General features: G+C 43.1%; 1 protein-coding gene across 2 annotated transcripts in view; it reads left to right on the forward strand.

The window, feature by feature from the left end:
- Window positions 1-15,573, forward strand: part of stard9 (StAR related lipid transfer domain containing 9) — a 182,831-nt gene that overhangs the window by 148,688 nt on the left and 18,570 nt on the right. For both annotated transcript variants that reach the window (XM_033026744.1, XM_033026745.1), the window contains exons 23-25: window positions 1,100-1,631; window positions 2,412-13,604; window positions 14,627-14,830. In XM_033026744.1, coding sequence (XP_032882635.1) covers window positions 1,100-1,631; window positions 2,412-13,604; window positions 14,627-14,830 — 11,929 coding nt within the window. The remainder of the gene's footprint in view (window positions 1-1,099; window positions 1,632-2,411; window positions 13,605-14,626; window positions 14,831-15,573) is intronic.

Raw genomic sequence — 15,573 nt, forward strand, 5'->3', positions numbered from 1 at the left:
ACTGTATCATTCTTTGACTCTATGAGCCAGCTTTTGTTTTAATGCATAGTTCATTCCCACCCCCTATTAACGCATTAAGAAAGCCTTTCTATCTTACACCTTGTCATATTGCTTCCTTGTCCATCTGCATCCTTGTCCTTGCTGCCTCTGTGTTTGTTAACTGGTCATTGATCAGTTGGGGTGGTCATCCAGAAGAATGGGAGAACTAAATGATTGTGGGTCAAAGAGGTGCTCTCTAAATTGTATAGCCTCCCAGAGTGTCGGGGGTGGGGGGGTTGGGAGGAAAACCCTGATGGGAGACTGCAGCCAGTGCTTTGAGGGACACAGACCTGTAATTAAGAGAGTCACTGAGATGATGGCATTCAGGAAGGAAAGTGCCAGAGAGGGAGAGGTGGGATAATTTGATCATAATCTTTAGAGGAAGCAAACCTCCTACACGATGAGTCGCAGAAAATTGCCTACTCCTATCCAAGAGCCGGCCTCTCCTGCCTCAGTGTTCCCAATCACTCTTTGGCAACTGCTAAATTAAATGTGCTGGGGCACCCGTGGTACAAAGCTAAAACAGTACAGGAACAGGACCTTTGGCCCACAATGTCTGCATCAAACAGGTTGCTGTTAAACTAACCCCCTGCCTGCACGTGATCCATACCCCCCCCCCCCCCCCCCAATTCCTGTATATCCATATTCCTTTCCCATAGCTTCCTAAACACCGCTGTCGTATCTACTTCCATCACTACCCCTATCGGTGCGTTTCAGGCACCCATCCCTCTGTGTAAAAATAACTTACCCTGCACATCTCCTTTAAAATAACTTCTGTACTCTTATACTCATGTTGAAAATATGTTGAAGAAGTGGCTCCTCTTTCTAGACCAGTAGACTTGAATGACATATAACCCTGCATTAAAACTGACAGTAGCTGTGTACACGATTGTTAACCATTCCCATGTTTTATTCTTATTCCCCACCTGATGAATCGTGAATAAGGAGAAACCAAGGCAGAAATTGCTGAATCAAAACCAACAACAGTGTTTCTGTCATCACAGATGTTGTCAGGATGGATATGTTTCTAACATTCGATTATTGTTATTTTTTCCCCCAGACAAGCAACATCTAGCAAATGAAGAAAACCGCTTGGTTTGCCTGGAACAGCAGAGACAAGAGCTGGGGACACAGACTGACTCGGCATCATTTGCTGAGTGTGGAGTCCAGATCTGTTTGCAAATGGAAGAGATTCCTTTAATTGAGCAGGACCGAAAGCGATTGATGCAGCTGGAGCTTCTGCAAAGGCTCTCATTGAGGAAAGCTGAGCGAAGTATCCGCAAGAAGAGAGTCAAGTATCAGCTGGAGAGAATCGCTGAGAAGCACAAGCTTTTAGAGGCAAAGACAAAATTGCGACACTTGGAAGCTGCAAGTTTACTCAGCAGGAAGCAATGTGGACAATCGACAGTGGGCAAAGCCAGCACTTTACAATCTGGCGTGAATCCTAAACTGACAAGGTGGAGCAAATCATTCCCTCCAAGCTCCTTACCCACGAGAAGACGTTCATTATCCATTCCCTCTCTCACTAGGAGACATTCAGATTCAAGTGACCGGGTATCACACATGTACCCACAGTATGCACCATTTTACAGGTATGCTTTCATGGTATTGTCAATTGGTTTGTTTGCAGCTTGTGAGTAGAGAACTGTCTAATAGGATTTCATATTGGTCAGCCTTCTGCTTGGTAACAAGCACATGGTCTTTTATTCAATCAAAGTACATTTAAATAGTAAGAAATGCAATAAAAGCAGACTCGATCCACATCCTCACCATCAGGTCACGGGAAATTGATTTACTATCATTCAGCAGAATTGGAAGCTTGCAGTAGCTTTAACAACATCCAACATATCAAAGTGCTTTACAGTTTGTGAAGTACTTTTAAAGATGTTTACCTTGATGTCTGTGCAATTAGGTCATAGCTCATTTGCACACAGCAAGCAGTGAGATAATAATTAGTAACCTGTTTGTGATGTTGCCTCAGGGATGAACATTGGCCTGGTCAGAGGGATGTGGGAATTTATTTTGCATCCTCCTGCACCTTCAGTTTGATGTCTCACCTGAAGAAAGACACCTCCAGTCCTGCAGAACATGGCTGTGTGGCAGTGTTTTATGTGCAAGTCTCTGAGAGGAACCAAAACCAACAACTGCCCCAGTGGCAACACTGAGCTCTCATGACCCCAATAAGAATGTCAAGTGGCAGTTCTGAGAAACACCGGGGCTAAGTAGCTTTATTTTTTTTTAAAGCATAATTATCAACCTAAACAGACTGAATCACAAGTCTATGGGAAATTAAGGGATTTAATTTTTTTTTAAATAAGTTTGACTTACTAACAATTTTAATTGCATTTAATATTCTCCAATTATTTTTACAGTGATTTCCTGAAGACAAAAAGTTTGGCTACCTCAACTCAAATGAAGAAGATTCACCGCAAAGCACAGAAATCTCTTTCTGTGGGATCTTTACCCAAAATGGCATTCCCCATGACAAGGAAGCAAGCTTTAAAAGGGGGGAGTAAAATAATTTCACCGGTTTGGAACCAATTACAACAGAAATGCAAAGGTGCTGAGCACGAGGACGTCAGAGCTGTAAAGCCGTTAATTAAAAACAGCCCAGGGCAGTCAAAAACAATTGAAATCGGCAGCGACCAGCCAGAGGTCCAAGTCAGTATTGTCTTTGAGACTACGATGCGAAGGTCAGAGTGGATGGCATGTTCAGGAGATGGCCAAAGAATCTCAGATAAGATGCTTGAATTAACAGATGAGGATGTGAAGAAGGATGTCTCATGGAAATGTGCACTTGAGAGCACTGGTAATAGTTCATCACCCACAACCGTGTGTAATAGGACACCAGCCAAGCAATTGTTCAGAACTAAAAGTTTCTGTACAGTGAACGGGGGCCAGCATCCCATCCAGGGGGCTTCAATGGTCGACCTTGCCCAACATTGGGAAAATGTGCCTCTCCTTTGCAATGCTAGGAAGTGGAATAGCGTTGAAATACTGAATGCCAATGTCACGGCAGTTTCTGATGATTCACCAAGGGACTGGTTGGGAGAGGAGGAGCCGTCAGACAATGATAGCTTGTACTCTGTGGACTCTCTCTCAGCCGCATATGCAAAGGCTATAACGGAGCAGTTACAGAAAGAGGAAACAGAGGAACAGCAATCCAAACAGCAGGCGAACTGTTGTGAAAGTGATGATAGTGAAATGTCCCAGGATTCACTGGCAGGCTCACCTGATGCATTCCAAGGCAGTGCACACTGTGTTGGGGCACCCTTATCTCACATAAAGACATCAAGCCACACACTTGCAAGCAGAGGGAAAAGTGTTTCTGTGGACAGCCTCACTGATATGGGTGAAGCTGGTGTTCTTTTTGCGATGGATTCACCTGGGTTAACAGCTTCTGACGAAATGCCAGCAGAGAGATACTGGAATCTACCCTGGAATGAAGTTGATGAAAAAGAAACCTCTCAGAATAATGAAGTGCTGATTGAAGAAAAGGACAGTGTTGGGGCTCTGAGATTAAACGAGCAGAGTTTTAATTTGGGCAGTAACACAAAGTTGAAGGTCATGACCTTAGATAACAATACACATTTGGAAAATTTGAAACCTAATAGAAATGACATGGATCCTCTGATCATGGCGACTGCTTGGTCATTCTGTGAGTCTAGTTCCAAGACTAATGTAGAGACTGTTTCATCTGATGCTTCAGTTCTGGCAGTCTCATCAGTTGAAACTGATTGCTATGGAAAAGCAGGTACTGAATTAATGAAAGCATCTGAAGCAAGTCAGATCCCCCCTGTGTTTAATTGTGATCTATTCCAGCCTAATGTCGTGTATAACTTGCACATGCCAACTGTGCCTGCAACTTGTAGAGAGAATCATACACCACGGGCTGAGAACAATCAAGGCATGTTGGATAGGGAAGAGGATTCAGCTCAAACGCAGGAAATCTTCCTCAGTCCATGTGCAACTGTTGGAGAAACAGTGCAAAACTCACCACGTGCTGATCATAACATGGCTTATGTTACTGGAGTGCTTTCAACTGCAGAAATGAACACCAAACATTTATTGACAAGTATTTCAGCAGGAATATCCAATTCGTCAGACAGTGTATATTCTGCACAACACTCCAGTTCACTAATGGAATCTGAAGAATTTATACTGTCGTCCACATGCAGTTCCACAACATGTTTGAAACCTAAAACCTTTAGTACAAATGCTGATATTGCCATGAAGGGCGCTGATTCAGAATTGGAGGTAACAGAAAGACAATGCAAGGTTACAGAACCAGAAAGAAGCTGCAGACTATCCCAACACAATCAGTTGAGAGACAGTGACTATCACAAAAATGATCAAATACATGGCAGTGCCTCCGAGATGAAAGCAGCCAAGCTCAATACCTCATGCAACTTTGAGAAGAAATCCTTTTCTGAAACTGAACAATTTATTTCACCTGGAGAAGAGTTACATTGCCATAGGCAATCAAACAATGAGACTGAATCGTATCGAGTTACTAAACCTTTATTACAGCAACTTGATCCCATAATGTTGGAAAAATATGCTACAAATGTGGAAAAAGACCCAGGCACCCAAGGAATATCTTCCAATGATAGATGGTCCTCTTTTACCAGAGAAAATAATGACTTAGACAATAATTTGTCTGTGGAGACAGAGATTCTGGGACCGTTAACACAAAATTTAACCAGATCAGTGTTGGGAAGTGTGTTGCAAGGCAATGGTTGTGATAGCGTTCACTCAGTTTCAATGAAGAATGGAATGAGTCAAACAGAAGAATCCTCGTCAGAACATGAAGCTGGAAAACATTTTGTAATGTGGCAGCATCCGGTTGCAGGATGCACTGCAACTAAAGGCAGCGAAGGGTATCCATTTACCAAGTTTATAATGGAGCAACAGTCTGTTGCTCAAACTAATATTTTGATGAATGATGACAAATATACTTCAACAGATGCTTTCATGTACAGCCAAATGGATTCTGAAACCAAGTTCAGTGAACTCAGAACCCTTGATGCATATTTGTGCATGAAGGATAGCACAGTTTGTTCTAAAGATGCCCAGTTAAGAACCAGTGAGCCACAGGTCCAAAGTGTAATATCTGATGAAACGGAAGACTTTGTATTGAAAGACCAAACTACTGAGAATGCACTGAGTGCTATTTTAAACAATCCTGACATTGAAGACTGCTTGAACAATGAAAGCACACTGTTTTTTGGTGGTTCACAGGAGCAGAAAGGCATCTTACCCAGAGAAAAAGGCAATATTTTAAATGTGCCTGTTTCTGGACAAAATGCTGCCAGTTGTGTTAGTAAGCAGCCTGCAGAAGGTGCTGTTGAAAGCGGGATTTGGAATAGATTTCATCAGGATTCTAATATGCTGGCAAACTCAAACAAACATACAAACAAACTCAACTTTTCTGATGCATCTGTTTCAAGAGGTCACCTCCTGCAGACCTTTATCAAAAAGACTGAACAGATTAAGAAACAAGGTGAGAGTGGGTTTGAAATATTATTGTGTTCCAACACACAAAGAAGTCCAGTGACAAAGAACATAGTGCACCGGATGGAATTAGTCAATCCACAGGTAACCGGACTTGGATTCCAAACTGAAATTGACAGATCTACTCCTAATAAAGAACAAGGTATTGACCAAAATAATATTGCTACTGAGTTAAGATTACAAGAACCCAACAGAAGTGCAGAAAGGTTCATAGATGATAATGCCTCTTGTCCTGTGTCTTTCCCATGTGGGTTTGAAGACTCTGGCACAATTAGTGTTGGCAAGGATAATGCTAGTCCAGCAAAAAGCATCAAGATAAAAAATAATGCACCTCCAGGAGGCATATCTAAAATTGATCCTGGTCTTCCCCTAGGCTTGATAGAAAAATCATTAACTGTGGAGAGTGATGAAGGTACATCTAAAATTGCTTCTAGTCTTTCTGAAGAATTCTTGGCAAGTTCAGTAACTGTGAGAAGCATTGGCTTTTATAGGGAGTCGAAAAAATGTGAGGTCACCATTGAAGAGCACACTGGTTGCGATGGGCCTTCCAAAAATGCTGCTCAGCCAATCAGTTGTGGAAGAGGAGAGATGCTTGATGGAGATGTTGAATGTGATCGGAAGGAAACCGCTTGTGCAGAATTAATTGAAAGGGATAACGTCGCATATGATTGTCCAGAGCAGAACAAATCAAACGAGAACAGTGTTGTGAGTGGTGGAGCAGTGCAGGTTCCCAACAACTCTGGGGCAACGGATGTTCAGAGGACATTTGTACAGATCAGAAGATTCAATCTGGCAGAAATGGATGCATATACTGGAACAACTAATGGTGATTTAGCAGATTTAGCCGTTTCTGGTTTACAGGACATCAGAAGCACATGTAGAGCTGGTATTAGAAATGAACAAAATGAAATGATAGTCCCTCATTGTGCGCATAGTGAGAAATTGGGCAATGACCCTGCTGGAGATGGGAGAGCAGTTGAAAAATACACAGAAGCAGAAGGTCAACAGATATCTGAGGACTTCACTGCTCCCAAGTATTGTGCCAAACAATCTTGCATCAAAAATATTATTAAAGAAAATGATTGTACGGTTGGTAGAACAGCTGCAGAGAGATCTCGAGTGGCTGATTGTGTTGGTACTGAGTCTAGCAGCATAGCAGATGCATCCAGGGTCCTGTTTCAGAATGAGACCAATGATACAAGGGGTGAAGCAGAACAGGCCAAGCAAGAGAACTCCAGAGAAGCTCAAACATTTTTAATGGAAAACAGGGACTATCAAACTCTTCATCTGGAGGTGGTGCAAAGCATACAGACAGACTCACATCAGACACAATCAAAGAGTGGATATGAATCTCACCAGAAAAGAGAATTGATTCAAAAGAGTAATCCAGATCGTGAAATTGAAGGCAAAATGGGTAATACTTTAAAACACCACATAATTGAAACTCTAGATCTTAATAATTTGCTGTTCAAAGTGGTTGACTGTAGCGCAGATGGGCGAGAGAACACAGAAACTGTAAGTGCTTCTCCGAGAGAAGTTGTCACTAATATCAACAAATTTGTGGAGGCAATGAATGAAAACTATGATGACGTCAAAGACTCAGCTAAAAGTAAAAACGTGCAGGAGACCAGAGGTGGTGCTGAGCAAAGTGGATGTCTTTCCCTAATTCACAATGATGGAAGAACCGAAGTGACATCTCAGGCAGGGGAAAGATCAATAACATGTGTGAGGACTGATAACAAATCCAAGCCAAATCATTCTCACCAAATGCCACCCCTGAGGTCTGGTGATGATACTAAAATTACTGATAAAATAATGGACATACATGTGGCCAAACCTCAATTAAACAAGGACATTCCGTGTGAAGAAAAAATGCAGAGTTTCAGCAGGACTGAAACTGGACATTCCAGAAATCCTTGCAAAATTAGTGGAACCTGCACGCTCGTCAATCAGGAAATACTTAACTGCCAGGTTTCTCAAGGCACGGCACAGAGAAGTGAATTGAAACATATAGATGTGCGCGCACAGTCCCAGCATCTGCAACAGAAAGGTGCCACAGGCGCAGGAGATAAATTTGAACATGAAACAGAGGAGCATTCCTCTTCAAAGATTCACAAATCTGTTAAATCAATGAATTCTAATGACGAAGAACACAATTTAACCTCAGAGGAATTAATGGTGGTAAAAAGATCTGAGACATTTCAAAAGGTGGAAAAGTTTGACTCGATTCTGTGTCAAGAGATTACTGACCAGTGTGAAGCCAGTTTAGCGGCTGCACTGTGGGATAAGGCTGATCATTCATTAGGAGGTCAGGAGCATTTACAAGTGGCAGGAATAGAGAAGTGTGGAACCATGGATTCAGGAGCATCCCCGGGTAATGGTACACCAGGTGGTGCTGGTGCTGATTGCAATGTAAACAATGTGACCTGCAGTCAGCATTTTGAACGATTTCCTTTGAAGAGCCATGGATTGTCTACAAAAGCCATTCTTCAGCCAGAGCTGGCTGACAGCAGAGCAATAACTGATGGTTGCGTGTGTTCCAAGGGCAATGTTTTACTGCAGCACAGTGAACAGAGTTCATCACAGCCAACAGCACAAACCTACAACAAAGCTGCTTACCAGCCAAGCAAGCATGCAGTTGAAGGGGAGGGTACAAATAGTGGTGTGGTGGCACCGCAGTCTTGTCTTGGCCCAGAGGTGACTGGAGGAGATCGCCATGTTTACCAACCCACCAGCAGCACAGAAGAGTGTTCAACACCTGCGGGTTGGGATGATGCGCAGCCAAATCAGGGGATAGTGTTAAAAGAGGTGATAGGTAAATGTGTGATGTGGTGCCACCCCGATGGAATGCATGCTTCTGATGCGACTGATTTTCAGGCTCAGCAACAGACAACAAAATGGTTTGCTAACTCGAATCAGGCCATGTTTAGTCCACAACCGTTGAGGCAGACTGGAACTGAGAAGCTTGTACATGCAAAGCAGAAGCCTCCTGCTAAAAATACAACTTGTACATGTGAAAATATTACAAATTCAGATACTGTAGATGCCATGACATTTCTCAATATTTGCAAAGAACCCATCATTTTACACGATCAGAACGCAGGTAATTTAGCAGCTGGCTTTAATATTGATCCACTTTCACTGATTTTCAAAGGTGCCTTGGAAACTGATGACACTGCTGTCAAACAAAACGCACCGACGGCGGGCAACTTACTACCATGGAGTCAAGTGTTGCAAAATCAAACTGAATTTCATAAAGGTTCTTTGCAAGGTTGGGGAGGAAATCTAGTTTCTGAGAAATCTCAAGCAGCTCCAGGTTCATGTACTCATCAGCGTGAAGAGTTGGATGTGAGCAAGTATCCATCGTCCAGAGCAGTCTCATTGAAAGATGAAGACAAGCAGAGCCCAAATAAACAGAGCTTTCATGTCCACAAAGCAACAAGTGAAACTTCCTCAATACATGATGACAGTAAAGCTGCCATTGTGCCTAGCTTGGCTAGATTAAGCTCCTTAGAAAGTAGGGTGGATGTTGAGCTGCTAAATACCCACCCTGTGACAAAGAAGCAGGTTCTCGATCAGCATGGACATCAGCCATTTGTCCAACAGCAACCTGCAAGCACTGCTGGTCCCCCAGCATCTAATCCACGAAAGGCAGAAATAAAATGCCTTGATGTCCAGTTCTCTAATGGTGACTTAATAAATACATCCATTCTGCAAAGTTCCATGAGATCATATGGTCGGCATAAACAGGCGGAGTTGCATTGCAGAAGGGAAGAGGATAACTCAGTGTGTTTGACTGAGAGAGATCCTGTTGGGTCGGAGCTGACTGACTATTGTCCAAACTTGTGTGCCATGTCGGAAGGTCCATTGGCCATTCATTCAGTTAAATATGGAGAAAAGTCTATGGTGGCTGAATTTATGGCCCTATCTCAAACCATCAGCTGCATTGAAAACTACAATGATAAAGGGATACTTGACTCAAAAAATGAAGATTTAATTAGGAAGGTAGGAAGTGCCTTTAAAGATTGTGAAGAAGTACAAGCAATGATGAAGAAAGAACGATCTAATTTTAAGGAGGTGTCTTCTGCTGCAGATTCCCATGATAAAGATCAAGGACTCTTAACTGATGTAAATGAGGAAAGCAAGTCAAATTTTGGCACCAAGACACACAAGGACAGATGTATAATGTTGACTCCCTGTGTCCATGAAAACCTTGAACAAGAAAAGCCGGTACTGTTGCAACATAGTCAGGATTATAAAACCCCAGAACCTGAACTTAGAACTGAACCTATATTGCAAAAAAAGGATCTGAACAATGCCTGTATTACCCTTGAAGTCACTAAAACAGACAACAAAATGTGTTCTCAACTTGATGATCCACTGGTCACCCAGGCAGATTGCAGTGGGTTGAGTGCTGATGTATATGAACGGGATGCAGATTCATTCGTCGAGTGCAAACAGATTGCAGGGTTGGGCTCACAGTCTCATGAAAGCAATAAATGTACAGTAACGGATGGAACTTGTCATTCTGCGGATTCCTCAGTGATTTCAGATTCTTGTCACAGTGCTTGTTCGGGATGGTCTTCAGTAACTCAAGTCAATGAGCTTGATCCTGAAGAAGCTGGGTCTTCTGCTTCATCAGAGTTATTCGATGGTTCAGACACGAGGTGTGCCACACAAATGATGGGTGGGTCAAAGAAGAAATCTCATAAGCTTAAAAGAGTAAAACCAAAGCCAAATGTAGATGAAACTAAGGATTCATCAAGTTCAGGTGAAGAAATTGACATTGAATTCCTTTCACTTAACAAGCTCAGGAACAGACACTGCAGGAGAGGTCTCAATAAATCACTCTTGAATGTCTGCAGATGCAACGATTCAATGAATATCGATCATGTTAATGCTGGAAACTGTCTATTAAGCTTTAAAACAGAGACCAGGGCATCACTATTGAGGCAGAAATTCACGGCACCAGTTCTCCAAGTGTCTTCATCCAGTGTTAATCTTGTAATGGAAGATTCTAGTGAACACTGCCTTAATCCAGTATTAATTGCTAAACCTTCAGATGGATTAACCCCAAGAGCTGCTTCATGTGAAACTATGTATCAAGCAAAGGATGTGGACATAAAACATGATGAATCCGAGCAGAGATGTTGGCATCGGATTGTTGGCGAGAGTGTTTCAAGGGGTGCAGATTCACATGGGGCGGCTTGCACTGAAACATATAATTCCCCAGTCACTTTACTTTGTAATCAAGGCCAAATAATCCAGTCAGACAAGCAGCTAAATGATGACTGCACCTCACTAACTATTGATAATGGTCTATACAACGTTCCTGAAGGAAAACTCAAAGCCCAGGAATTATCAGAGAAGGAGCTGAACTTCAGTGAAGAAAACCATCCATTGCACTTTACTAACATCCATCAACAATGCAACAGGTCAGGCGGAGCCTGTTGGATGCAGTGTACGTTGGGAAACGCGAGCAGTGTGCGTTGGGTTCAGCCGGCAGTAAGTCTGAATAATGTGAGATGTCCCAGTGACAACAATGTTGAAAGTTCCCACTGTAATTCGCATTACTGTGCCAATGTAAGAACAATGTGCAGTACATTAAACAACATGGATGAGTCCCGAGAGGGGGGTTTGGCAACTATGTACCCTGAGAGTGAAGACCTTGATGGAGATAGCTGTGCAATGCCATGTAGCCCACCAATGGCACCTTCATTCAGCCAGGTGTCACAGTTTCCAAGTTCTAATTCTGAAGTGGGAAACATAAGATTGCAAGTTGATGAAACCTCGTTCCTCCACCCAAGAGACGTGGAATCTTGTGTAAAGTCGTTCTCTAATGCGCCTGCACAACTCTCCCACAACAAAGAAACACAAACATCAGATGAAATGAGACCCCAGAAGCTGTCGAGACTTCAGAGGGACCACATCCAAACTCCGACACAGTCAGATATGGGTCAACGATTTCAGCCAAGGATGGAGAAAATTTCTGTCCATCGTTCAAAGTTTTGCCATAACACTGCAGAGCAAGTGGGAAATAGCCACACAAACAAGGACCATACGGATGCGGATTTACCCACCAACAAAAACACCAGTAAATTGGGAGCGGTCAGAATGGTGGATGGATATACACAGACAGCAATTGATGCAGCCACTCAGACAGAAATTATAGACAAATACAGCCATGAAATTCAAAGCCAAGAAGTGCAGAGGCCTCCAGAAGTGAATGTCATTGTAAAAGTCATTGGTTCAGATGTCAATGTAAGTCATGAACGCACCAACCTGACATTAGTATTACAGGAACAAAAGCAGAACGGTAGTGCGCCAGACATCCATGCCCATCACACTGCTCTGAGCCAATCAGTTTGTTGTTCTTCTCCCTCAGAAAATGACAATCCATCTTTTAGGACCTCAAGTCCTGCCTTGCCAACTTCGCAGAAATTGATAGCAGGCTCTTCACATATTGTTTTGTCCAGCCCAGGTTTGTCACCAATTACAGCATCTTCACAGATATCAACACACAGTGACCAAGCACAGGGCACAAGCATCGGCACTTTGGAAAGCACATCAGAGTGTTCAAAGGTGGAAACAATTGACCCCATACACTCTGAGGACAGAGACGTGAAACAATTTGCTCAAGATCTTGAAGCTGAAGTGTCTACTAATGTAACTCCAGCTGTCCTAGTGGATCGAGCGTCATCTCCTATTAAAACAGTGGAAGCTGGGCTGGGTAACTACCGATCTCGCAGCAAGTCCGTTCTCTGCCCTCAAGGGGAAGGGGCTTTTGCCGTACAATGCATTGGCTATGGGCGTAAAAAGCCAAGACCAGCATCTTGGTTTGGCTTTAACGAGAAACAGCAAAGCAAGATTTGCTTCACGGAAATCAAACCCGTAGCTGAACAAATATTGGAAATAAATAACAAAGGTCCCAAGGTTCATTCAAATGAATGGAGTAAATCTACAACACAGAGTTTGAAAAAGTCATTTAAACTAATAAATAAAACGGATCTCCAGAGAGATCTTCACACTGAAGTGTCCCCTGTGGGCACTGCAGCAGCAGAATCCTCCAAAGGTCATTGTGTGAACATTTCCAGTGTTGCGGGCTACTACGATTGGCAGAGTGCAAAGGAATCGACAGGACACGTTTTTAAAGAGTCACCAACTTGTACAGAGGGAATTGGACCACACTTGGCATTTCAAAAGGTTCGGGCACTCTGTACTTCAAACCCAGGAGGAAGAAGGCAGATGAATGCTTTCACTTTTCAGCCATCTTGCCAGAGTAATCCGTTGGCTTCCCTTCCTCCTGCTCAAATCAATGATAAAACAGTGTGGCCATCTAGAAGAATATTTCACCGATCTCCCAGTGCGCCTTCCAGTCAACATGATCCTTTGTCCAAAGATGGGGTCAACTTTAAGGGAAAAAAGGCCAGCAAGTTATACAGCCAAATAAGGTGTGACTCCATGAATCATGATATTTCTGAGAGAGGGACCTCTATAATGAGTAAAGTAACAAATGAATGTAGCATTGAAGATGCCCGATCCATGATTTCAAGTGAATGCAACACAGATTTGCTGCTGAATGAGTTTCCTTCCATAACTAGTTGTAACAGTTCACAAGCATCTGATTCTAGAATCCAGGCAGTGAGCTGTAGGGGTCCAGAGGACTTACCTTGGCACAACAAGTTCCAAAACTGGTCAGGAGTTCATTATCACCCTCCATCAGTGGCAAGCCTGATGAGCACAGTCACCGGCAGTTCACACCGGCAGACTGAGCAAGAGCAAAAGCAAGGCGGCAGTGACATGACAGAAACAACGGGCCTCAAGCCAGGAGATTGCGAGGGAAGGCGGAAGGAAATTGAAAGCTTGCGCCAAGAACGTGCTCAGATCCTGTTGGGATTAAACCTGGAATTAAACCAGCACCAGTTGACGGTAGAGCTTGCCGAAGCAAAGCTGAACTACGGCCTGGGGGAAACGGATGCTTTGTTAAGGATACTCCAGAGTGGAACAGCAGAGGACCAGAACGTTTGCATCAGGCAGCAACTTTATGACAGGTGAGCCAAGGAAGTAGTTTAACAGCTGAAGAATCTGTGGTGTGATTAGAAATCGAGTCGAGTGTCACCCAGAACCAATTAATCAGGGACCTCCTGCTGGCCAGCTTGGTTTCATAATTGACTCCCAGATAGGTTTTGGATATCCACACCATTATTAAAACTATATGTTCCTGCTTCTGTAACATTAGCTCCATCTTGTTTAATTGTTTGTGCCACTGAAACCTTTATTACTTCTGGACTTGACCATTCCATGCATTCCTGTTTGGCCTCACTCATGTGTAGTCTATGGATCTATTTGAGGCAGAAGAGTACATGGTCCAAACATCACAGCAACAGACAGAAGCAAACTCTTTTTATTCCCTTCTGCCTCCCTGCTTTATAACAAAAGCCCTCAAAACCTGGTAATGTCTTTGCGAATCTTTTCGCTCACTGTCCAGTTTAATGACATCCTTCCTAAAAATGTGTAACTAGAATCCTGTATTCAGTACCCTGACCGATGAAGGCACGCATGCCAAACGCTGCCTTCTGCACCCTGTCTGACCTGTGCGTCTACTTTCAGGAACCGTGCCACTGTTCAGATTCTCGCTTGTTGTACTATGAACTTAGATCACTGTAAACAGCACAATGTTAATCTTCTCCTGCTTATCTAATTTTCTCCCACGGACCTTGGTCCACTTATTTATCTGACGGCTCTGTTTGAGGATGTTGCTTCTCAATCTCCATAGGCACAAAAACAAACAAGGGATTTGTTTTGTAATCATGCTAAACTCCATGTTGCGGCAGTGACAGAGAGTGGCTGTCGCCATGGACCCTCCTGTTTAAATGCCTGAGGCCAGAGAGGTTTTGTTCATGACCAAAGGCATCGATCTAAGTAAATGTTGGGCTAGCTAATAATTAGGCACTCGTTAACTCTGCTGAAGCAACAACTGTATTATTCACTTCACGTGCATTAATGTTTATTCTGATCCATTAAAAAGCTGGAAACTGATCTATATTTATTATTTCCATGAACATTGTAAAAGACACATGAAAACCATAAAACTCCTGAGGCAGGAGAGAGATGTGAAGATGCAGAAGTTCAGGAGGACCCGTAGCCTGAGTCCACAGAAACACTTTGCCTTGCATCACCAAAAACATCCAGCCGCATTGAATCATGAACAAGATCTGCCGAGCAAACGGCGGACGTATCTCCAGCGGTTACGTCAGGACATGGTGGAGAATACACGGTGAGTGGCTTACATCATGGAATTGTTCTGCATGTACCGTCCAGCATCTGTGGGGTAAAGTGTCTTACATTGACTATACCCAGAACTTCCATTCAATCTGTCACATCTACTTGTGTGTAATAGAATCGATTGCTAAATGTTAAGTCAAGTCAAGTTTATTCGTCACATACACATACGAGATGTGCAGTGAAATGAAAAGTGGCAATGCTCGTGGACTTTGTGCAAAAAGACAAACCAAACAAACTACCAACAGAATGTAACAGAATCACATATTCTTTTTCATATTAAATATTGTGGGCGGAAGGAAAAAGGGAAAAAAACAGCAATTTTCAAAAAAAGCAGTAGAGTGGTTCAGTAGGTTAATCCCTGGTGAGATAGGAGTTTACAGTCCTAATGGCCTCTGGGAAGAAACTCCTTCTCATCCTCTTCGTTTTCACAGCATGGCAACGGAGGCGTTTGCCTGACCGTAGCAGTTGGAACAGTCCGTTGCAGGGGTGGAAGGGGTCTCCCATGATTTTATTGGCTCTGGAGTTGCACCTCCTGATGTATAGTTCCTGCAGGGGGGCGATTCAGGTTCCCATAGTGCGTTCGGCCGAACGCACTACTCTCTGCAGAGCCTTCTTGTCCTGGAGCACACCAGAGGATGACTAATAAAGTAAAATGGAAAGTAGACTTTATAAAGATGCATCAGGTATGAAATGCAGGACTTTATGCCAAACCGTTGCATATGGTCAGGGTATTAA

Source organism: Amblyraja radiata, chromosome 9 (assembly GCF_010909765.2).
Source record: "Amblyraja radiata isolate CabotCenter1 chromosome 9, sAmbRad1.1.pri, whole genome shotgun sequence".
Lineage (NCBI taxonomy): Eukaryota > Metazoa > Chordata > Chondrichthyes > Rajiformes > Rajidae > Amblyraja > Amblyraja radiata.